The sequence below is a fragment of the Scaptodrosophila lebanonensis genome, unplaced genomic scaffold (genome assembly GCF_003285725.1).
Source record: "Scaptodrosophila lebanonensis strain 11010-0011.00,11010-0021.00 unplaced genomic scaffold, SlebRS2 tig00000024-arrow-pilon, whole genome shotgun sequence".
In the NCBI taxonomy this organism is placed as follows: domain Eukaryota; kingdom Metazoa; phylum Arthropoda; class Insecta; order Diptera; family Drosophilidae; genus Scaptodrosophila; species Scaptodrosophila lebanonensis.
Genome location: NW_022060538.1, coordinates 9078735 through 9104539, shown reverse-complemented (window position 1 = coordinate 9104539; position 25805 = coordinate 9078735). Strand labels below are relative to the sequence as shown.

General features: G+C 37.9%; 1 protein-coding gene across 1 annotated transcript in view; it reads left to right on the top strand.

Moving 5' to 3' along the window:
- Positions 1–19195, top strand: part of LOC115620217 — a 57605-nt gene extending 38410 nt beyond the window's left edge. Inside the window, exons 7-13 of the mRNA XM_030513356.1 lie at positions 10857–10935; positions 12445–12548; positions 12614–12751; positions 13757–13981; positions 14156–14362; positions 14422–14632; positions 15291–19195. Of these exons, the coding sequence (XP_030369216.1) occupies positions 10857–10935; positions 12445–12548; positions 12614–12751; positions 13757–13981; positions 14156–14362; positions 14422–14632; positions 15291–17826 (3500 nt within the window). The 3' untranslated portion in view covers positions 17827–19195. The remainder of the gene's footprint in view (positions 1–10856; positions 10936–12444; positions 12549–12613; positions 12752–13756; positions 13982–14155; positions 14363–14421; positions 14633–15290) is intronic.
- Positions 19196–25805: the final 6610 nt, after the last annotated feature.

The following is a 25805-nucleotide window of genomic DNA, read 5'->3' as shown; positions in this document are numbered from 1 at the left end:
AGATTTGTGCACAGACATACGTAAATATGTTTTTCAAGTTGCAAGTCTGACTGGCTGCTTTAAAAATGTAACCAGCCGCCCTCGCAATCTGAAACACAGAGGAAAAATTCTGGTAAGGTGGTGGGAAGAGAGAGGAAAAATAGAGGGTCTCTGGCCAAGTGAGCGACGCTTGTGAGCTTTAGAATTTTGCCTTTTCGGCGCTTTTATTGAGGAAGCGACAAATTTATTTAAATTAAGTCAGAATGCCTGTTGTGCTGCTCTCTGTCTGAGTCGACTCTGCGGATGCCTGGCTTTATTTATAAGTTGCTTTAATGTGTGGTAGATTTGACAATTATGACAGCACGAACTGCAAGATAAAATCATTGGCATAATTTAATGCGACTTGATGTTCATTGCCGGCAGGAAGGGGTCGAGCGGCAAATTGAAAGAGTGTGTGTGTGTGGGTGCATGGGTTTACGCTTGAGCTGATAGGACTTGCTGCGTTCCTTGCGCTGTCTACTGTCTTCTGTCGGCCGTCGCCTCTATTAAGTGGATTAAGTTGTTTTTGTGTGACTTGACCTTTGCTTTGGTTGGCCACTCAGGCCGTCAGCCCGGCAGTCCGGCAGTCTGGCAGTCAGTTGGCCAGCCAGTCAGTCGGCTGTGATTTATGTCGAGCAATTTCGGTGCTGCGTAGCTTCATAAATTTTATCATCGTGCAATTGCGCACGCAATGTCCTTTGTACGCAAGTCGCAAATCGCAAGTCACACGTAGCTCATCTCGTTTCTCCTAAAATTTTATTTATTTATTTTTTTCAAGTTTATGGGTCAGCTGTTTTTATTTATTTCACACCGAAACTGTCAGCTTAGCTGCTAAGCGAGTTGAAGCAGGAGGCAAAGGCCTCTCTTCAGTAAGCCAAAAAATGCTGCTGCTGTTGATAATAACTGTCAATAGCCATCGGTTTATTGCCCTGATGAGGGGCTAGACATACTGTTTATTATTTTTTGGCCTTCTTTATTCTTCATATTTAGATCAAGTGAATGTTGGTAGTCGGATTTATCGTGGCCAATTTGTTGGCCAATAATGTTTTAAATAATAATATTTAGAAGTCAATCATCATAATTGTGCTTATTTTTTATAAATTTAGTGTCAATGAAGAAGTGGGGAAATATGTTGAATAGCCTGTAAGTCTTTTATTGTCATTATTGTGTTCGTAAAACTGAAATTTTGTCACTTAAGTAATAAGCCGGTAGGTAGCAATTGAAATCAGTTTAGTGCCTATTGAAGAAGCTCCATACTCTGTGATGATAAAGATCAGTTCTTCATTGGCGTGCCTCTTTGATGGAAGGCTATTTCCAAAATGGTCCTGTTTGTTGCGACAAGTTTAGATTGAAGTTATTTATTATCAAGATAGAATTAATTTAAGCTGGAAGCGCGCCAGACTAACGGCATTTCACATGCCAGATAGAGAATATATAGGAAGATATATGCTCTCAAAGCCGCAGAACAGCTGAGGTACCATTTTACTACTCTATAAGAGAAGCTGAGTGTATGCCTAAAACCAATAAATACTTAGCAATCAATAGATAGATATAAATAAGATGTTATTGTAACTAAACTGATCTACGGTCTACAACTTTATATATTTTATAAAATTCCGAGCTTAGGACACTTATTAGAAATTTTGCAAAGCTTAGATGATAATACATAGGGAAAAGACAAAATTATCAAATTACAAAGAAATCCCAAATTAGACTTACATTATTTCCAAAAGGTTAAAAACTGCAATGATGAAGTTGCTTCGTTGTAGTTTCGAAGTCATCTGCATAAAGTTGTTATAAGTACGAATTGTGAGCGCTTGATTTTTACCCAGGTACGGGTTGTACTGGACTATACCAAGATATATGCATCTAATTTAGGAATCATTATTTAACAATAATGTCAATATGCGATAGAAAAACAAAATGCGATGAATTTGAAGAATAAAATAATAAAAGGGAACCTTGAATTGAAACAAATCTCTATCAAAATCTCTTTAAAAAAGATATAGCAAATCAAGTGAAACGGAATTAAATCGTTCTTAAAACAAAATTTATAGCTAACCTGTTAGGTATGTGTTACATGTATGTACTCGTATGTTCATTATAAGTAATATTTTATTTCAATAAAATAGGCACTCAAAGAAAACTAGAGAACTGGATTGCATTAATTGCATTAACATTTAGTTGTGAGTCAGTTTCCAAATAAAGCCGGTAAAGGGTTCAGTGATTGCCAACAACAGCTTTATGTGAATCTGCTATACTAATAATAGTAGTAATCTTTTAACTTGAAACATAGCAGCCGCTAATATTTATAGCTATGTATGTTTTTCTTTTTTAAAAACCATATTATTCATCGTACCAAGCACGACTTGTACATAACTAAAGTCTGTATTCCTTGCACAAATCTGTGAATCAACGACGCATTTTTATAATAACAGACCCGTCAATTAGTTGATGCGTCAGCTCTGACGGCACTGACCTCGCTCAAGCGTAACAATTTTTGATAATCAGTCTGGACGACAGATTGTTTAACAGTTTCTCAGTATTGTTGGGCCGCTTAAAAACACTTTAGGGCCATATCATTTGTGTGTCTGTCATTTATTATGCATGCGGCATGAGACAATGTCTATTATTAGTGCGATAGTGGGCCAAGCACACATTCTTGAAACTGGTTTTTAGTCAAATCTTAGATTCGTTGTGCCGCGAATGACATACTGTAGCAGTTTCCAATTGGATTCCTATTGCGTACTTATAAGCAAGCTAATCAGTTGTAGCACGGACACAAACCCACTTTAAAATTCCACAAGCAATTTATTTTCATTGCCACAGGCGGGTGTTGACAGCTCGCACAGGACGCGCTCGATAAATCAACGCAGGGAATTGACGAAAGGAAACGAAAGCGGGGCGACAACAGCAACAAGAAGAAGTACAAGGAGGCAGACCGACGGGCAACTTATTTGTTTGGTTTACGATTTCCGAAATACAGTGTTAATTGTTTTACGAGTTGAGGCAAACACACACACGCCGATACTTGAACGCACACACACACACATAGTATACATATCGGACTACCATATTAAACTTTAGGTAGCATTTCCTTTAAGGACAACGCAGGTATCTACGGCTGAGCTAAATTTAGCAGCAAATCCGCAGCAATGCCGTCGCCAAGCATAAACAAGGATCAATTATAATTCACAAGCGAGCAGTATGCGTGCAGGCAAACGCTGGGGAGAGAGAGACGAAGAAAAAGAGAGCAGTAGAGAGGGAGAGTTAGCATGAGAGCAGGCATGAGTGAGGGGTAGAATTCGAGAGAGGCGCCAGAGCTGTGCGTGACTGCGTGTAAGATTGTGAAAAACAACAATAAAGCCAGCGACGGACTTTCGTGAATTTGTCTCACGACATTATCACAGTTTAAATATTCACAAATCACAAATTTTTTTTTACAAAACTGTACATACTTTTTCAGGTCACTATTTGTGACAACCTCGACAGATCAAAAAAAAAAAAAAAGAAGCACAAAAATCATACCAACATTATCCCACGAACGAAGCTAAAAGACATTAAGACAGTTTACAAATTCAAAACAATTCGCGTTTAAATTGTATGTGTCTTAAAGTTTCACAACTAAGATCGTGGAGATTGTAAAATTTAGCGTGAAATTACCGCATAGCACAAATTCGTGGCACCAAAAACATATATTATTTGCTACATTGTAATGAATTTTAACAAATAAATAAGAAAATATACTCTTCTTTGTCCAAGATTTCGGAAATGCTTGCAATCAAACATTTTTCTCATTCTTGTACGTGCTCGTGAAATGTCACATGACAATACTCAGAGTGTTACAAGAAAAACTTGGTATTATTGTCAACATGAGTAAAAACACAATTCTATTTGAATCCCTCTCTCTCTCTCTCTCTCTCTCTCTTGCGTGAAAGTACGTGTTTGTGAAAGCCGCACAAATTCTCACGCGCGCAGCTCTAGTAGTCACTACCCCTACCTCAGATCAAGGTTGCACATAACTGCGACTCATTGTACAGCAAGCATAAATACATATAGCGGGTTGTAGTTGTTGTTTTTGTTGTTCATATCGGGCTGAGGCTTATGTACTTTCAGCTCGAACGCTGGCTCTGAATCACGTCTCGGTGACTGCCTCAGTTTGCATTTTAAATACGCTCGGTATATGACGCGCGCACGCAGCACAAACCGAGCAGGAATCGGAAAAATCCTGCCATAAAAAAATAAAAGACTGACTGTGGAAAATACAGGCAAAATACTCGAAAATCTACAGCATATGGAAATCAATCAAAGAATGTGAAAAAAGGGTCGCACAAATAAAGAAAAAGGAGAGAAAAAAGCCACAAAACCGGTTTCGTGTAACGATTAAATTGTGATTGTGCCATGGAAAGACGCAAGGCGCTGTCCTCATATGCCAAGCTCAAGGATCAGCTTGATGGCCGAACGCCTGCGACGCCGCAGCGTAAGCCCAAACAGGATAGCGAAGAAGACAAAGTGTTCGACGATGGGGAGGATGAAGAGGATGAGGTTCCTGTAATGAAACGTTCACACTCCATGCGCTCTTCACTGCGTCGCCTGAAAAGCAAACTGCACAGTCCTGCGTTGTCCTTGCAGTCGCCTTTTAAATTACGCTCGCATTTACACTCGAGAGCTCGCGGTGGCAGCAAAACCCTCGACAAATCAAAGGCAACAAAAGTAATGAAAGCCTGGCATGAAATCGAAACGGTCGCCACCAAAGTTAATGGCGAATTTGTGCGTCTCAAGAGTCGGGAGTCGCCGAAAAAAACCGCACATAAGGAGCAGCTATTAAAGCTTCAGATGCCAGCATTGCCTGTGGGCGTGGCAGTGCCACCCAAGGCATGCCGCCTGCTACAAATACCCGAAGACTACTGCACGCCACAGTCAATTAGTGTAAAGCAAAAGGTGCAGCAGGTTGTGGAACAGTTGGCCCCCAAGGCGTCACTTGATTCGGATTTGGAGCAAACGCTAAGCTACAGCTCGCCAAATATCTCTATCCTCAGCGACAGTGAGAACACGGAACTCTTGGCCAATATCACACAACACGCCAAACAAGGCATTTATGGAACGACGCGCATGCGCACTGCGACCATCCGCAAGCCCATGCCTTACCTGAACAGTCGTAGGTGTCGTCGATCTGTTGATTTCTTTTTATACCTGCATTTATATTCAATAAGTGATAAAGTTGCTCCCAAGTGTCTGTATGTGTGTGTGATTGTGTGCGAAGGCAATAATCCATTACTGATTCTGATACCCGTCCCTCCATATCCCAATAATTTGGGTCATTTGATTATTTATATTTTGTTTGTGTGTGCTTTTTATAAAGAGTTACATTCAAACTGGTTTGCAGTTTTTTGTGATATAAAGTTTCAATCGATTGTTCGACATTTCATCTTTAATTATACTCTGTACATGAAATGTACAAGAGTATATTAGGTTTGCGGGAGCTGAAAAATGTAACAGGCAGAAGGAGGCGTGGCAGACCCCACAAAGTATATATATTCTTGATCAGCATGACGAGACGAGTCGATCTAGCCCTGTCTGTCTGTCTGTCCGTCTGTCCGTCTGTCCGTCTGTCCGTCTGTCCGTCCGTATGAACACCTGGATCTCAGAGACTATAAGAGATAGAGACACCAAATTTTGCACGAAGATGCGTTATGTGTGTATTCTATACGAGTTTGTTTTATTTTTTTGATTTTCCCCCCCACTTCCCCCCTATGGGGGTTTTCCCGATTTTCCATTCGTATAATCGCCTATATCTCGGAGACTATAAGACCTAGGAACACCAAATTTTAGTCCCAGATGCCTTATGTGAATACGCAGAAAATGTATATTTTGGAATTCCCCTCCCTCCCCCCTCTACCCCGCAAATCGTAACTCCCGTAATTCTTGGAATTTCGAACTAAAATTTTGGAAATACCCCCAGTTAGTTATTATGTGTCCGTATGCCAAATTTCATTATGATAGACCGATTTAACAAGAAGTTATAGCCATAAATATATTTGCTGATGCAGCGCTGCTGCAGCGCTGCTCAAGCGCTGCCCGCGGCTGTTGTTGATGTTGCTGTTTGGTTGACTGCGAAAATGCTTACACAGACACGAATAGATGCGCATAGGCATACATACACTCACACAAACGCAATTGCTATGTAAATGTGCAATTATACACCCTTTACGTGAGTTCGAATACCGAGAGAGGTAAAATCGATCAAATTTTTTTTTTTATTTTCTTAATTTTTTTTATTTTCTATAATTATTGTAAACATATGTACAGAGTATTTCGAAGTCGGGACACCCGACTTTAGCTTTTTTACTTGTTTTTGATTTTGTTTATTGGACGAAAAGTGATCCGAGTGTGAGGCTAGAATTTAGCACAGAAAACTAATATTTTTTTTAAATACATTTTTTTACTGAAAGCGACTCACACTTAAATATAATAGGAATGCTCGAATTCTATTACTTAATTAATTTCATTTAAATTAATGAAAAACTATGTGACTGCAACCGAATTTGAAATTTGGCTAACCGATTTATTACGATTTATATTTGTACATTTAAATATACGAAATCAGAAACAATCCTCGCAGCACTAGAAAGAAATTCATTTTCAAATAAAATAACTTAATATCTTAGTGACCCTTTCTAACTTAATTAGGTATTTCATAATATATAAAGTGCTATAAAGCGTTTAATAAATGTGAACAATTTTAACTATTTGATTAGGATTGGAGTGCGACAAACATTTGTTTTTCAAATGCCCAATTATCGGTTACGTGAAAATTAACAAACAAACCGATCAGACAAACAGTAAATATCCGTGTTCTCAACATGTTTATTGCACGAACTACGTAGGTTGTTATCTTTTTTTATATTATTTATAATGCAGCCATATCCCAGTTACCAGCTCATAGTCAATAGACAAAGCACTAGACACAACAAAAACTCATAAAAATATAAAATAATACAGAAAGTGCTGCAATAGCGCTTTAGAGCGAAACAAGAATTTATTTCTGTATATTTACCAAACATATGAAATAATATGCTGATTTACGTAACTAAAGATAAGTTATCTTGCGGATTCTTTTGCTTTACATTAAGATCTCTCATAAATAGATTAAAAACTAGTGAAGTGGTGTCTTTCTACATTGAATTATTTAACTGATGGCATCGCCTATCATCGTTACAAATTGCGAAGGAGTCAACCTCTAAATTTTATAGAAATTTGTGGTAATAATTAGAACAATAATACTTAGATAAGTAAAGGCTTTGTTGCTGATAACAGAAAGCTGATGTTTGATTTCGAATATTACTAGTTTGTCTGTTTTGCCCATTAACTTATTAATAAGTTGAAACATCGCGTCTGATAAATCAAAACTAAGTAATAAGGGACATCTTTACAATTTATCGCTGAACTTTAAGTTAAATGGAAATTGAATGTACAATTTGGATATGTACTATATACTTGTAGTATGCACATTCCAAGAAACACATACACTTTTTAAAAGAGTTTCTGATTGCATTCAGTCTCCCGCTTGCTTCCTTTTAACTCTCTTTTAGAGCATTTCATATGAAATTGAATTCAAAAAGCTTCGTAGCTCATTTCCTGGGACATTTCTTTTTCCTTTTATTCAATATGCAAATAAGCTCGTTGAGCACATACTTTCTCAGGACCATTCACAATGCTTCAGTTAATTAGCACGCATACGAGTATGTAGAGTGTATGTGCATACATAACAAATATTCTTGCTTGTGCGGCTATGTTGCTCATACTTGTATGTGTACTTGTACTTGGGATTGGCAGGAACTAATTAATGAAATACTTATGAGCTCAAGCAAAATTAAACTTGAGTTCCCTAGAAGATTTGCTTAGCAATAAAGCAAACTAATTTCCAATAAATTGAATTGCGTGTGCTTTGAACAAAGCTTTAGAATAATATTAAACATGAAGGTGGTACTTGAACACATTATTTGTTGACTAAAGACAATTTTTCCATATGGTACCTCTTTAGCTTTTATGGAATAGTATTATAAAGCTAATGTAAAATACGGAAATACTGAATTGAGGACGGATTGCATTTCAAATGAAATGGAAATAAATCAACTAGTTTTTTGCATGAAAAGGTTTAATACAGAATCGAAAATAAGAATTACCATTAAAATTGTGAAATTGCAAATTAGAAAACAAAATATTAGTAAGGAACAGAGACAAAGTCTGCTTATCAACATTATGTTATTTAATGAATAAAGCAGCTACTTGTATATCTATATTTTGTAGATTTAAATTAGCAAGACTCTCTTTCTGTCCATCTTTTTGTTTTTTTCTTTTTTGTTGGAGACACCGGGGATTTTTCAATTTTTATTTTTTTAATTTACATCTGCAATGTACAATTATAGATACAAAGTACTAAGTAAACAACAAGAGGTACCTACCTACCAACACCTAAGTAGGTGCAAGACTGCAGTTATAGATAAAAGAATATAAATTAGCTCACAAATACTAAAATTAACAGAAAATCTGCAGAAATTTTAAACTTAATGAAGATTGGAAAAACAAATTAGTGTAATCTTTTAAAATGATCAATTTCCCAAAACTTTTTCTAGCTCGCACACATTAACATCTAATTGTTTTCGAATTCGCTTTTCCAATACAAACGCGTACTCTGAATTGGAAATTTGTAATGAGCTGAAGCTTTAACCTTACGAGTAACTTAAACTGCCTGACCTTCTCTCCAAGGTCATCGGCTAATGGTTCACAGAGGAAAACAAAATAAAAGCCATTAAATAAATATTAACAATTTAATGGTTCGGCCAAACAATAAATACATATGTATGTAGTATATTTATTCGCAAAATGCGCAATCCGAGTTGGCTCGCCGTCTGCTTAATTCCATAAAATTATAAGCCCTATATGAATGTATGTGTTTGTACGATGTTGTGTTAATGCTATGCTCTTGCAGATGTTACCACAACGAGGGCAATAAATCCCCGCAGAAGCTGCCGATGGGCAGTTGTTTGCGTTCGCCGGTTTTTCATGCGCCAGAAATCGTTTCACACGCTCAACGAGCTAACTAAGTTTTGTCAATTGAGATCGGGCGGCAATGCAGCCGGCAACGCCTCTCAGCGCTATAGTGTCGATGGTAAGACTAGCAACTGGCACCCACATGGTGGTGCAGGAGCGGTGCAGGCTGCACCCACATGGGTGGCAATTAAACAAACAAACACACATACAGCCACAAAAAAAAGAAGAAGAATAATTGAGTGCTAAGCATAATTAAATGCGCGGGTGCTGCACGCGGCTTTTGTACAAAATGTGGCATACAAATACTAAATGCAATTAATACGTGCACACGCACACAGACATGCACACACAAGTGCTGTGTATGTGTATGTGTGTGTGTGTGCGTGTGTGGGCTGAGGTGTGCGGGTGGATGTGGGTGGCCGTGTGGCATAGAGCGGGTTACATTTATGGGTCAGCTTGATGGTCTAGCTTTGCCCTCTTTTGGGTTTGTGGCGCTTCTAACGCATGTCATACATACTCACACACACACACATACACACAAACACACACTTAACACACACATCTACATACAGACATACATGCATACCTATAGACAAAATGCGTAGGCGCTCATGGGCTCTCTTGCATAATTAATTTAATTGGTTTGGTTGGTTATCCTGGCATACAAAACAATTTTGATTAATTTTTAATTAATTGCATTTGTTTGTGTGCCATTCCCCCCCCCACTTACTGCCAAAGCACACAAACAATGCAAATACTGTGCATAAATACAATACAAATATATATATATATACAATTATACTCGTTTATATTTTTTATCGGTTTATGGCTATTTACACTTGTAATTCAATCAATTCATTTTGATTTAAATTGATTTCATTTTATTTATTGTGTTTAATTTTCTTTCCTTTTCACACTTTAATTTCATTCCTTCCCCAACGTCCAACGTCCAACTTCCAACTCCCGACCACAACTGCCACGCCATGCCAATTCAGACAACATTTTGCCCAATCATAGTCTCATCAACACGGATCTGAGCCTGAACGATGATTATGCCGAGGATCAAGTGAAGCTGCGCAATAAAAGCCGCACAATTAACAACAACATCAACAACAACAATAACAACAGCAGCAACCACATTAATAATAACAATAACAATCATATTAGTAGTTGTAATAACTACGGCAGCCACTATACCCAAGTGGGCAGTAATTTTCGCTGGTCGGAGCAGTTGCAGACGCAACATGCGGCAGCTGTAGCCAAAATACGAAGCGCCATTTCATGCAACGCACAGGATCTCAAGGAAATGGAATTTCTGTTGCCACATGCCAGTGTACAGACAACAGCCGGACATGGACAACAATCAGCAGCACCACAATCCCAACCCCAATCCCAATCCCAATCCCAGTCCCAATCCCAGCTGTGCATCTCGCGACACTCACAGCCCAAAAATGCCAAGCTAAAGGACGATCATCATGGTGTGCTTACCGATGAGAATACGGCAGTCAATGTACAACAATTATCCGTGCATCGTCAGCCGTTGGCCTTGCGCAGCAAATCGGGCAACACGCCACATCCACGTGGCACCAAAATGTCCAAGAAGCAATTGAAAATGGCGCAGGCCCAACTGGACAAACTAACTCAGAGTAATCTGCACTTGCATGGTAGGCGTCCTGACTAGCGTCGACTTGTGCCATTGTTTTATGCACTAATCAAATACTCAACTAACCAATAAACTGGCAATCAATTCTACAATTATTAATATTTATTTCAATTCTTCACAGCTCTCTTCTCCGCTGTGGAGCACGGACATCTGGAGAAGGCGCGCACCATACTCGAGTCCACCGATGTTGATGTGAACAGGTATGCATAAATAGCTCCACTTGGATTACTAAAACATATACCTATATTATGTCAAAACAAGAGAGAACGCTACAGTCGAGCAAGCCCGACAGTGTAATACCCTGTACCCAGGTAAACTTCCGTCACTGAGTTATATGCGCCCATAGCAGCAGCAAAAAGAGGAAGAAGAAGAGCGAACTTGTTGCTGCAGTTTGTGGGGGTTGTACTGGCGAGAATTTGTTTCGCTAATAACTTTTCTTAGAATTGACCGAATTGAATAAAATTTTGAACAACAATAGACAATTATATATAATTTATGTGTGCAAAGTTTGGTTTAGGTAGCATTTGAAATGTGGACGCTATTGACGAAATTCTGCAGCGGGGGAAGGGGGGGAAAATTAAAAAAAAAAAATAAACTCGTCCTTACTCGGACCTAGGAGAATCTGGATGCCAACTTTGGTTATTCTAGCTTTTATAGTTTCTGAGATCCTCGCGTTCATCCAGACGGACAGACGGACGGACAGACGGACGGACAGACGGACGGACAGACGGACAGACGGACGGACAGACGGACGGACATGTGTAGATCGATTTCTCTCGTCATGCTGATCAAGAACATATATACTTTATGGGGTCGGAGATGCTTCCTTCTGTATGTTACATACTTTGCACAAACCTAATATACCCTTTTTACCCTACGGGTACAGGGTATAATTATAGATATACTACTTATAAAATATAATTTTCTAAAAGTACTCTGCGCGTTTGGGTTAGGATTGCTTATATGAATATTTGGCGATTTTTAAATATCAGCGAGTTATTTTAAAATCGATTTAATTCAAATTTAATTTAACTGAAATTATTAGGAATGAAACGAAATATTGTTTATATGAATATTTGGCTAATTTTAAATATCAGCAAGTTATTTTAAAATCGATTTGATTCAAATTTAATTTAATTTAACTGAAATTATTAGGAATTAAACACAATATTCTTCAGATGTACATAGATCTATGTACATTTCGTAATCGATCTAGCCAATCTAGTTATTGTTTTGAACAACCTATGGATAGGAGAATATATCTAGAATATAATAATTAGACATTATAAAATAATTTAATCGTTGGTTAGCTTATTATTCACGTTTTTAAATCATTTCATAACTAAAGATTTACTATTTATATCTCTTGCTCAGATTTAGACCCAAAAATCAAAAATGAATGCAAAGAGAACCTTTCTTTTAGAAACTGCTCGTTAACTTACCACTATATCGAAGAGTATTGGCATTGTAGAATTGTTGTAGACTAAAGGAATCTCAGATTTCGAGACAAGGCCTTGCACATTTAGGGAATAAGAATCTCTTTTGAATCTCTTTTTACCACTACCGTTGCGAAACTGATAAATTCAAATGGTAGTTTTTCGACTTGTATCTTAGTTTCAGTTTGGATTCGATGCGGCTTTAAGTGCCTGCCTGCAATTCAAGTGACTATTTGCTTTATCATCAATTTCCCTTGCTTTTCTCATCTGCAGCATCAATACGGACGGCTTGTCTGCCCTGGATGTTGCCGTCCTCAGTAACAATCGTTCCATGACAAAAATGCTCCTGCAACATGGCGCCGTGGAGGGATCACAGTGTAAGTGCAATAAAGTGCGAGTGCATTGCTCATTTTGCAGTAATTTAAATAACTCATTCGAACAGTCTCTGTGGACAGCATTGGCACCAAATTAAATGGCCTTCTCAAAGATGCCGAGTCACGAATACACGAACTGAGCGGTCCGGAGGCGCTCTGTCCGCCCATCTTCGCCTCGCGTCCCTCCATATCGAGCATTATAATTGGTAAGCAGCAAAAGCAGACAGGGCTCTTAATTAAATGCCGTACAATGCACGCACAAGTGGAGCCGTTACGGAACGGCAATCAAATGCGTCATTAAACGACGCTTACACTATCGAACAAATTCGAAAACAAAAGATAGACAGCTGGTTTTTTAAGTGAACTAATTGACATTTCTGCTTTTGAGATCTGTTTTAAAGGCGCCTTATAAATAAACAGCTTGAGTTGTGTTTCCCAGGACCATTAATTGTAGCTATCAGCACAGCAAGACTCAATTTTTAAGAGTATTAGCTATCGTTGGCAAATTTCAAAGTCTAACCGATCATCTGACCTCTTTTTATAATTTAGTTTAAAATTGGATTTTATTTTCTTTAGATACACACAAATTTCATTTTCCCTAAATCAAATGACAAAATAATGTTTCAATAAGGATAAATAGGTTTCTTATATTAAGAAAGTTATATTTAATTTGCTTTTCGTAAATATGACAGAAAAACCTTTTATTCACATACAAACAGTATACTTTATACATAATTGTTCAGAGAAAACTTTTTTTTCTTAACATGGATTTTATTTCCTAAAACCTAACATCTGCGGAGCCAGAAATTCTACAACTCTTCATATGTATATCATTCATTTAAGATGATTTCAAAAGTATGATAGTGCATGATGAATATTCAAATGAAAGGAAGAAATGGACTATACTTTAGTTTTTATAGTATTAATATAATTGAAGGGTCATGAAGTATCAACATCAAGACATTAAGTGTTCAGTAACCTTTCTCTGGATACGTATTTTATAAATATTTGTTTTAGAAAACTAATTCAATTCATAGTTCATATGGTGTTATTACGAAGATTGAATAACAATATCGAGGATTAAATAACTTGTCCTTTAACAACATTGTTTACTTAAAGTACCGCCTTTAAGTGCCTTTTTGATAAGCAGTTGAGCACAAATTGTTTTGAGTAGTGTAATTACAATGCCTCATTTCCATTGATGCACGCAGGCAACACGGGCTCCTCGGTCACTGGCTGCACAGGCAATGAGGTGGACAAGCAGATTGGCATCTGGGAGCGGCGTGTCAAGGGCTTGCGTCGCATGCTGCTGGGCTGGGATCAGGCGCGTCCACCAGATGCGCCCGCCTCCGTGGCCGTCGATGTAACCGGCGATAATTCTATAACAGTGCAAATACTGGAGCCGTTTGACGGCGCCATCGGCACAAAGTTCAAAGGTAGGCGGCCCCGCATTTGACAGGCAGGCAAAACCAAAAACATGTGGTTTGAACTGCATTTGTCTTAATTACATTTACCATTAATCCTGCTGCGGGTAGCCGCACTAATTGTCCCGTGGATGAGTGATGTAGCATTTGATTTTAATGACCTAATTTTCTTCAAAAATATTGCAGTGCAATGGTCAACGCGCGCGGACTTCAACAATGTGGTGGGCGAGCGGGAGCTGATGGAGTGGATAAGTTTTCATGGCACCATGGGTGCCCAATGCCACATTGGTGGCTTAACGCAGGGACGACGGTACTTCCTGCGCGCTGCATGCGGCAATGTTAAGGGCTGGGGTGCTTACCGCAACTCCGTGCCCTCCAGCGTGGTGCCCTCTAGTAAGTAGCCGCCCCCAGTAATGCTCAAACAGTCGTGTAAAGGTTCGTTTCTATTTCAGCCTGGCGCGATTTGGACAACCGTGAGGATCGTTATTTGGGCCGTCAACGTATACTCGATAACCTCTTCACGGCAGTGCGTCTGGCGCGACCCGCGGATGTCTCTGAGCTAAGCTTAGATCCGACCAGCGTGCAACGGCGAAATCCCAAAAAGAAAACCACCATCAAACAGCTTTTCTCCGTTGCCTCCAAGTTCCAGAAGACGCTGCGCAGGTAAGTCAAGTCAAAAGCAAGATGTTTACGAACCCACCAAATGGAAGCGAGACAAATAATATATACTTTCTGCTTTTCCAAATGGCATAGATTTGGAAGAACTAGTTTAATAGAGAATTGAAAATAATTGGGGTTTCAGTATCAACGAACTACAAAATTATTTTAGTCCAGCTATGTAGTAATCTAAATAATTTGAATATAAAACAAATACTATTCGTTACTTTTCATTCTGTACGAGAGAAATATATATTTTGCAAAGAGACCAACAAAGGTTGTTTCGATATAGCTCCAACATTAAAAACTGTATTGCTTTATATAAATAAATCTTTTGAATTTATATTTAGTTATAAGTAGCTGACTCTAACTGATTGAACGATCTCTTATGCCAGCTGATAAAAGAAAGGTTAAACTAATACTAATTGTGGGTTAAGAATACTTACGTCTTAATGCTATAACTTGAATTTTCAAATAATATTCTGAAGACTTCAAGCCGCTTCTAACTTAAACATAAATATGTTTTTAAGGCAATATTGACCTTCTTTTAGGATAAAGGAAATTGAAGTAAACCAACATTGTTTACCTCTGAAGTCTTTAAAATTTGCAGATACGCTTCTTTTACGAACCAACTAATATGCTTTTAATCATCTCTTATTTGCAGAGGAATTTACTTATCCTGCTTGGTGTACTGCGATGATAAGGTGCTGGTGACAAGCGAGGACTTTCCTCCTGTCATCGAGATCGACGAGTCCTATCCAAGTGCTCTACACGCGGACTACTATTGGCTAATGAAGGTGGCTTGTACCTGGGACGATGTCAAATCCCTACGCACCGATATGGAGCGCAATCTTACATCGGCTGGACATTTTCGCACGAAACTACTATCGGCCGTCTGTCAAATGCAATCCGCTCTGGGCTTCACAGATCTCGGCCAGCTGTACTATAAGCCATTACGTGATGCTCAGGGCACTGTGGTGCTGGCCTGCATACAGGCCGTGAAAAGTCAGAAGGCCGTGTCTATATTGAACTCGCGCTGGCTGCCAGTCAACAAGTTGCAGAAGAAGATTGGCGCCCTGCACGAGGACTACAACATCAATGAGCTGCTCATCTCATCCATTGGGGAGCAAATACATTACCAGCAGGCAGCGTTGCAACGTCTGGAGCCTGGCCTATATCTGGGCTATCTGAAGATGCAGTGTTCCATGGATCAGATTCAGGTGGTGGTGCCGGTGAAAACTCCCAATGTGCTTCCGCATTGCAAGGTGCGGGAGAACAGTCACATCACGGCCGAGGAGTGGCAGGTGCTGAAGCGCGGACCTAGCAGCAACTCGGGCACGGACTCACTGCGTCTGCCACTCGAGCTAAGCGCCAACAAAGAATCGAGCACGGAAGTGCAGCGCCTGTTCCTTTACGATCTCACCAATGCCGTGCATAAGCTCTTCGCCAGCATGAACATCAAGCCCACGGAGGCGGCTACGCATCGTCTATATGATGTGGAAGTTATAGAGCATAGTCGCGACATTAGCTTCCTCATTGTCTGTCCCGCAGTGGAGGCCTCCTGTGCCGTGCCGGGCCAATCGGAGCTGCTGCTACAACGCGATGATCTCGCCTGCCTAAGCATTCAGGCCTTCGAGATGATTCATCTACGCACCTATCAGCCGGGCATTATACAGAAGTATGCTCGTCTCTCCTGCATTCTCGAACTGGACACTGCACTGGCCACACACTCGCATCGTGAAGCCTTCTCCACCAGCGAGCTGCAGACTGCCAAGGAGCGTCTGGCTACGTTGCACGAGCTGAGCGCGAATCTCACGCTGGTGTGGAAGAGCGTTCGCTGGCTGATGGATGTCATTGCCTTTGCGCGCAACAAGAATGCCCAACCATCGCTAGCCATGCGTGAGATTCTAGACATTGCACAGGCACGCGACGATGCCTCCACGGGCTCCTCCAAGCAGCTGCTTCAGCTGCCCATACGCGAGTCCAAGTTCGCCAAGACGGGTACTGGACGCGGCAGTTGGCCCGGACCAGGCGCCGCTGAAGATAAGAATGGCAGTAGTGGCAGTGGGACTAGCTATGCACCGGAACACTCAAAGTCCGAACAGAACCTAGGCTTGAGCGCTATCACGCCCGGCTCTGCTCAGCCCAGTCCCGCCCCCACGCCCGTTGAGGTACCAGCCGGCCAATCCCAAGCACAGTCGGACTCCAAACAACAACTGTTGCAGGTAGCCAGCGATTACGCCTCCACCTCTGATGTGTCGCTGCGCAAGAATAGCGGCGACTCGGTCAGTTCGGCCTACACGGCACGCAGCTTCTACTCAGCCGCCGACTCGGCGGTGACAGGCAGCTCCGAAGGCAGCGGCAGTGTCTTTGCCATTCCGCCCTCGCGCTCTGACGACACGCTCGCAGACGCACTGCGTCACTCCCAAGCGGCATCGGCGCAGCGCAAACGGACCAGCTCCAACATCGCTCATAGCAGTCATACCACACCACCGCTTATTACGGTCCATAGTTCCAGTTCGGCGCCCTATTTGGCCGCTGGCGGCTCCAGCGTTTCATTGCGCAGCGGCACCTTTGCCACAGATCTCGAGCACAAGCCGCTGAAACCCGTTGCAGCTGAGTACAAGGCCAAGGCAGCGTCCAGTATCAATTTACGCGAGGGTGGACTTTATTTAAAGTCCACACTGGCCGCCCTGCAGCCGGAACTGAAGCCGAACCTTAGCTCCAAAGTGGCTGCTGGCGAAGAACCCACCACATCGAAGGCCTCCTCCACGAAGAGCCTGTCCCGACAGAGCAGTGAGGAGGACACGGGCAGCTGTTCCAGTCTCAACACGGACCAAAGCACAGCCGCCGGTATAATTCAGGTCTACACAGCCTACAACACCGGCCTGGCCAGCGGCACGAGTCTCAAGCTCCACGTTACACCCAAGACGACGGCCAGGGAGGTGATCAATCTGGTGGTCAAGCAATTGAACATGGCCGCAGTGCTAAAGGGGAGCAAGGGTCCCATCTACAGTGCCGATATGTTGGACAATTTTTGTCTGGTCGCTGTTATTGGGGCGCGAGAGCGTTGCTTACGCGACGATTTCAAGCCGTTACAGCTCCAGAATCCCTGGAAGAAGGGGCGACTATATGTGCGACAGAAGCATGAATTGCTCGCCGCCATCGAGCACTCCAATCGCAAGTCGCACTTGATCTAAAAGCAAACAAATTCGAACAAACAAATTGTAAAACAAACGGGTAACACTTAGACTATAAGCAAGGGCTCCGAAAAGAGCAGAAAACACATACAAATTGTGTCCGCCGTACAATTGCCTACATACTCGAATAGTATGTATGTAGGTGTTAACTATGAATTGCTCTCTGAATATTATTATTATATATGTAGTAGTACAGTGCACGCTAGCTGAAACAAACTGATGTAATCAGAACTTCTCTTTCAGAATAGTTAACCTCAACTCTACAAGTATTCTGTCTGCTAAAGGGTGTCTTTGAAACCATGGGGAGAATACTTACTGGTTCTTGACCGAACAATTATAGCAGATTCTATTCTGATTCAATTACAGTATTCAGGTATAATATCGCGGTCAAAATTTCACTTAAGCCCAAGGCTGTTGCTTGCTGTTGATTGTGTCATGGTATATCAAGAGCTATAACAGCTACCGAATAGCCAAAGTAATGTCTTATCCTGAATATATCGGGCTCGGAACATTTATATCAAAGATTTTCTATTTCCGACGAAGAGGGAACCCATTAAAATCCGAACATTGCCGTTTGATAAGCCATTGGGAGAATTTGTAATACATTTGAAACTATGAAGAATAGATCTGTTATGTTCCACAAATCAAATTTGATATTATCCAAAAAATCTTTGCAAAAGAGATATGTACCAGCTATCGTAATAACTTCAACTTTATGACACTTAAGTTGTCAAAGTATTCAAAAGCAGATTTTTAAAACTTGTTAATGCTTGTTTACTTTACTTAGCGTGTACTGTACTCTTGGTTTTGAGTTGCTGCGCAGCATTCCATCCAGCTAAGACTCGAATAGCCTCCAAAATTTGCCATCGCATAATCGCAGAAGCAAGCAAATTTTGCAGGCACGTCCATTGTTTATAGATGCATAAATATACATACATACATACGCATAAAAACATGCACACACTCATGCATACAAGTATACCAATAATTAGTTGGTTAAATTGTAAATTTTATGATTTGGTTTTTGCTTTAGGGTAACCCGATCCCCCAGCGAAGTTTGACGACCAATTCCCAAATTAGACTGAATTACTTGTGTATTTAAAAGAGAAAACAAAATGAAGAAACAAATTACAATTTTAATGTAATGGTATTATATTTTGAATAGTTTTACATTATACATTAAATACATACACACACACATACACAGAACACACGCACACACTTAGATTGTTGTTAGTTGTTTTAGGCGTGAGCTCAAAGTTTTTACACGCAGTTCGCTGCTTAATGTTTAAGTGCAAGAAATTTACATAAAGAAACACCCATACACCCACACATACATACATACTCGTACATACTTATATCATATATAGTTACTATATGGCATACATATAAAAATTAGATTCTAGCGCGGCATACATACGTATACACGTATGCGTAAATGTTTTTATTGTATGTTTGTATTTTGTAGTTTAGCAAAAAAAAAAAAAGGCGAGAAAATAAACATTTTGATTGTATGTATTTTTTGTGGTAATTTTTTAGGCGCACATCTTTTAAACAAATCTAGATGTTAACACACAAGTGAATAGAAACAAATGGGTTTACAATATTGTCAATATGCATTTTAAGTGTCTCTGTAGCTGTCTAACGCTCTCTATCCTAAACTATCTCGATGTGTGTTGTGCAATTTGCAGTTCCATTGAATTTGAAATATACGTTACACTTAGCACTAAACAATTGGATAGTCCATTAAATGATGATTCTAAACAAAATAAAAGGAATTCAAACCCCAATTTGCAATATTTTTTATATATATTAGCACTACCTATTGTTTTATCTAAGTGTTGGAAAAACAATGAAAAAACGAATTAGCAACAGATCTGTTACAGATTGAAAATAAAATGTTGTATTCTCTACCATCTATCAGTATAAAAGTTGCTGACAATTGTTTCCATCCTTTTTAGCATTTAACAATTTTATAGCCCCTTCACATCTAGAGAAATGTAACTCTCTCCACAATTCCCGCACAGCTATAAAATTACTTGTACATTATGACATCAAAGTTGAAACAGCCCTATTTAAGAAATGTCATTTATCAAAGCCCGCCAAAAATAAAACTGTACTATGCAAAATCGTAAATCCTAGCTATCCTAGAATACAGAACACGTAGTTCGGCTTAGTTGTGTTGTTGCTATAAAAAGAAGATTTGTTATTCTCAAGCTTACTTATGTTACAAGTCTTTTAGAGATCATCCATTAATAATTCTACAGTACTAGCACTACCAAATACTCGACACCACCCCTACATAGTGTATATTGTTGACAAATGTATAATGGAAACAGAATTAATGCGAATTTAACTAAACGTAGTTGGCATGGAAATCTTCAAGAAAGAAGATAAACGTTGAGTCTTATGAAATAAATAAAATGATAATATAATCTACAAACAAATTTGACCAACAATTTAAACATTTTTAAATGATTAATTATATTAATTCTTTTTAATCCCAAAATGCCTTAATTAACCTAATTAACCGAATGACAGACGGACGCTTCGAAACGATCTTTCCGCTGTTTTGAAACAAAGGCAGCATCTGAAAAAAGCTGAAAATCGTTCACAATCAGATTAATTAAAAAAGGGAGGTTGTACTACAATTAACATTTTCCCGATCTGATATGATGAAATAAAAGATATGTACCCTATAATTTCAGTCCAGACCAACAGTCCGGTTTCATTGCTTAATTATTTAATTGTCAGAAACAACGAAAAAGGCACTTATTTATATCTAAATTAATATGCATATATATATTTGAATGTTTCAAATTCTTCAAATGCCGCTTATTTAAAAAGAATTTCAATTTATCAGCAAATAGTGTCCGTCCCCAAAGTCCCCAAAAGCGTATTTTTTATAATTTACATTATGAATAAGTAATCGTGAATTGTTTATGATTGTAATAAATTGTAATTAAATGTTAAAAGTCGGACAACATTGTGTAATTAGTGCACGCAGACTTACAATTAAATGTAAATGTATTAGTTATATGGCATACATTGTAAATTGAATGTTAGCATACTCGGTTGGAAAGTGCATGTTTTTCGACTATATTATAGAGTATTATAGACCTACAGCCACATTATGTGTAATTCACATTAAACCTAATCGTACTTGTATGTATATGCAACATTCCTAATCAGCGTGTGTATTTTTGTTGGTGTGTGTTAACTATGTAAAATTAAATAAAATACAATTGATATCAATTAATATTAACAGAAGATCGTATTACAAATGCCACACTAAAGATAAATGTTTAATTAATTCTAAGGAGAGTCATGTTAAAGGCATAAATGAAGTAGCTGCGGAAGTGCGCAATAATTCGCAATTGAAACGAGAGAGTAAGCATTCCAAGAATATTCAATTAATTTAATAAAGACTTAACAACTGTTATGGTGTAAATTAAAAGCAGTCTTCTCCTTTTATGCTGATTGCGTGGGGGTGGAGAGGGGGTTGGATATCCTCTTGCTGTGCGAACTCTACAAGCAATCATAAGTGGAATTTCCTTTGTCTGTTAAATATTGACTTGTTTAAACATGTATTACATTACCAATTGAATACGTCAGTTATTGATTTATTTTGCCGATGCTTCTTGATTCTCCAGCAAACACAAAAATGTGCAACTGCATGCTTGCTTTCTTATTTCAACTGATAAATATTTAAAAAGCATCAACTGTAATAAATATATTAATATGAAGTCTTTTAGCAGAGACGTTTGCCTATTAATAAATATATAGGGTAGAATATCTAAATATATATTTATTCCGTTCTAACATTAATTTCAACAACCACAGTATTTACGGCTGAGATAATGTTTATTTCGGTTTTGGTGCTGCTGGCTCCGATCAGTTGCATTATTCGTTTTTATGAGCCATTATAGCAAGGCGTATCCTTACGCTTACTAGAAAATTAAGGCGCTAAATGTATTTAAAAGGTGGAAAGAGGAGTGGCAGACCACAAACCCCAGAAAATACTAGAGCAATATAGTATATCGTCGCTAGCTAAAAATCAATTGTCGTTCTACCAAGTTCGTAACATAATTTGAAATTTTATAAATGGGTAAATTATAGTACTTATATCATTTAACAACCATACGTATAATCGGTGTTTTCACTTGATTGAAATACTTGTATTATAAAAAAATGTAAGTAGGTATGACTTAATCATTATAATATCTCGTGATCATCTAAGGCTTATCCGTTCTATCAAAGCGAAAGCATCTTATTATATTTTTGAATTATAATTACTTTTCTTATTCCTTAGAATTTTATTGTTATAGGTTTATAAATAAATTAGATATTTTTTAAAAAGAAATCTTGTATCTATATTAAAAAATACATAAATCGCAAAGGAAGATAATTTACTTTATTTAAAATAAAGTTCTTTACAAATGGCAGTCACGATCAATCAGCAAGAGTATTCCACAGTCGAACAGATTGTAGTATGTACTATTTAACATTTTTACTTGTTTGATAAATGCTTACCTATTTTCCCAAGCTACTTGTATGTGCCTGCGCTCCCGTCCCAACTAAGATGCATTATCTAGTAGTTCTAAGCTAGTACCTTAAATTTATAACTAATTTCTCTCTTTCTGTTGCTTTTACTGCCGACTAATCGCTGCTGATCTACATATGTATATAGCAAGCCCAAACACTCTGATTCCGAACTCAAACTATGGATAACAAATTATTTCCGTGCACTTATTTCAGATCTTGCGAAATAGTTGAAATACAAGTAGCCCAGTCATGCAGTGAAACGAAAGATGAATGCTGTTTTTGCATTCTTAGATTATTGAAATTTATTACCCATACGCTTTGCGTGCTGCTGTAATGGCTCGTCATGCTTACTTTAATTATAAATATTTTTTATAGAGTATTCCTCAAACGCGCAGAGGGGAGGCGCAACAGTCAATTGGATATGCATATATGTAGCAGCCAAACGGAAAATTTAAAATTTTGAGAAATACATATACAGAAATACATGATCTTTTCAACTGTGAAAGCTTCCGAACTATTTATGCACATATGTACTATATATTGCAAATATTCTATCATATCCTCCGTCATATATCATGTCCTCCTTGTCCGTCTTAAAAGTTAACAATCATTTGCTATTGCTCGCTCTAACACAATTTTTAATACAACAATACAATACAACTTATAATAAGGCCATATGAATACGACTTTATTATATTTATTGACTATTGTTGCATAGAGCGAAGGTATTTCCGAAACTTTTGTTTGCTTTAGAATTTGCAGCACTTCGGAATTTTGTATTTTTTTTTTTTTATTGGTTTTGTTATTCTTTTCATATTTGATTAATGGTTTATTTTAAAATATTATAGCTTAAACAAGGTAGGGTTTCCTTATTTTCAACTACGTACAGGGCGCACAAACTTCTCATACGTCCAAAATATGTATAAATCTAGCACATAGCGAATTTTTGCACATTGTCAACAAAACAAAAGCAACAAGAAATTGATAACTTACTTAAAGAGTTCCTATTATTGTCAAATATTAAAATATGGGAGCAATATTTGCACAAACATAGATACTCGGAGATACAACAGTTTAAACCGGTCAGCCTGTTTTGTTTTTGTTGAGAATCTTTAAATACACGACCTTAATTATTGATCACGCATGCGTCATCGTCTTGTGACGAAATAAGATATCTCCAAAACAAACTATTCGTGGATCATCAAACACTAAATGATAGGTTGGCTCACTCGCACAAATTATCGCGCACTCACTCGCACGCATTGTGTTTATTGTGGCCTTTGGAAACGCAAGTCACGACTATGGAGCAGCCGATAAGCAAAGTCAGTCAATATAAAGCAAATGCTTTTATTTGAATACTCTAGCATAGGGTATTATAGCTTAAGGATTGGGTTTGAAACGCATTTTCATTCAATTAGCTGCACTTTTTTTTTAATCAAAATAAATTGTAGTTGATCGACTCAGATCAGTGTGGCATTTCTGATTGAGGAAACATATTTCGATTTGAAAACATTGATGTGTTTTTGTTCTATAAATACAAAGTGCGATCTCTCTCTCTCGCTCTGTACGTGGTAGTGCATTTACATATAACTTATGTATGTAATAGTTTGCTCAAAACAAACCAGCTCCTTGATTTTTTTTTATTTATTTCAAATCACTTCTAAAGAAAACCATAATCGAAAATGTAAACTAATATTGAGTTGTTTATCTATTCAAATATATATACATACATATTTGGACATAAACATGAGCATTCTGTCTGTTTTTTTGGTCTTGAAATTCTCACATTCTCCCCTATATACTTTTACATATAAATATTCACCTTAATATGTAAAAAATAGGATACTGTATATTAAAGAGAAAATACGAGCAAACAACTTATGAAGTGTATATAAGTTTCAGTATGGCAAAGAAAGTTTTATCTGCTTTTTTTTTTTGACTTTTGTTTAGCATTTTTAGTATTTTTAATCAAACATTCACTCCATACACATATGTACATATACGTAGACATATAACGTACAAATAACGTGTGGCAGTCAAATAAATAAATGTATGTACATATGTATGGTTATGTAGCATATACCATCAGGTATGTATTTATGTATGTATCTATACTCGTATATAGGCAAGAATTTTGTGAAGACATTAAATAATATTCCAGAATGTTCCATGTCATTTATTAGGTTAACATTTTTCAATTTCGTGGGTAATATGACAGGCATATGTATATGTATGTACATATGTATATAGTTGTGGCAACTCATGCACATGACGCGTTTTTGGTTGGCTGATTTATTTACATACATATGTAAATACATACACAAATATGTATGTATATAGAAAGACACCGTGTCAGTAACAATAGAGACACAATTACTTTTAATTAGACCTTTAATGTTTTCTAAAACATGCAAAAGGCTTTGCCACAATACCGATGATGTTGATGGCGTTAATGTCGGCGCACAGTGGAAAAAAAATATTATTTACCTTAAAATCTTATATACCATATTTTGACGCGACTGTTTAATTAATTTTCCTGCCAATGGCTGACTGGTATTATTAGAGACTTTTAGTACAAACTGATATAAAAAATTTTAATAAACACACACATTTGTATTTAATAAAGGTACATTTTTTGTTTAAGTTAAAATATTTCAGGCTGCTGTTCGACATTTAAATATTGAAACATAGTATGACGTATTAAAATAAGTATGACAGCGCTATAATATCTCTCCATGATCATGAAGTTAATTTTACTAAAAATTTCACTACTGAATGTAATGCGAGAATAATGTAAAATGAATGAAAACAATTTAAAATTGTCCTATCGACTTGAAAATTACAATTTTAGTCAAACAAGACGAAAATAATTGTGCCTTCCCTTAACCCTTTAAATATTTACAATGCTTGCTACATACATGAATTGAGAATTATTAGCTTTATGATGGGAAAGTGGTATCAGATCTTATACAAGTAACATGCATACAATCAGTATTCTTAGGCCCATTGTATTAGAATGTCTTGTCAACACTGCAGAATCTCTCCAAGGATTGCTGAAGATACGAGTACTCCCAACTTCTGTAAATTTTGGATAGTGTTCTTTAAAGTTCAACTACGATGCAAAGGTCATTTTTGCTGCAATGGCTGCCCTCACATGGCAACCATTTTCGAGCAATGGCTATTACCCTTCTTTTGGATTATACAATGGTCATAAATAATTGTTTATTATATGTGCAATATTTAATATTTAAAATATCTGTTCGGTCTTTTTTTGCTTGGTATATGGCATTGTTAATGGTCATGGAAATTTGATAAGAACTAACTGTATAGTACATTTATACATTTGCTCGTATATGTATGTATGCATAGCACCGCATTAAAAATATCTCTCCGTCTGTCAAATCCCTCAGACACATACAATACACATAAAGTAT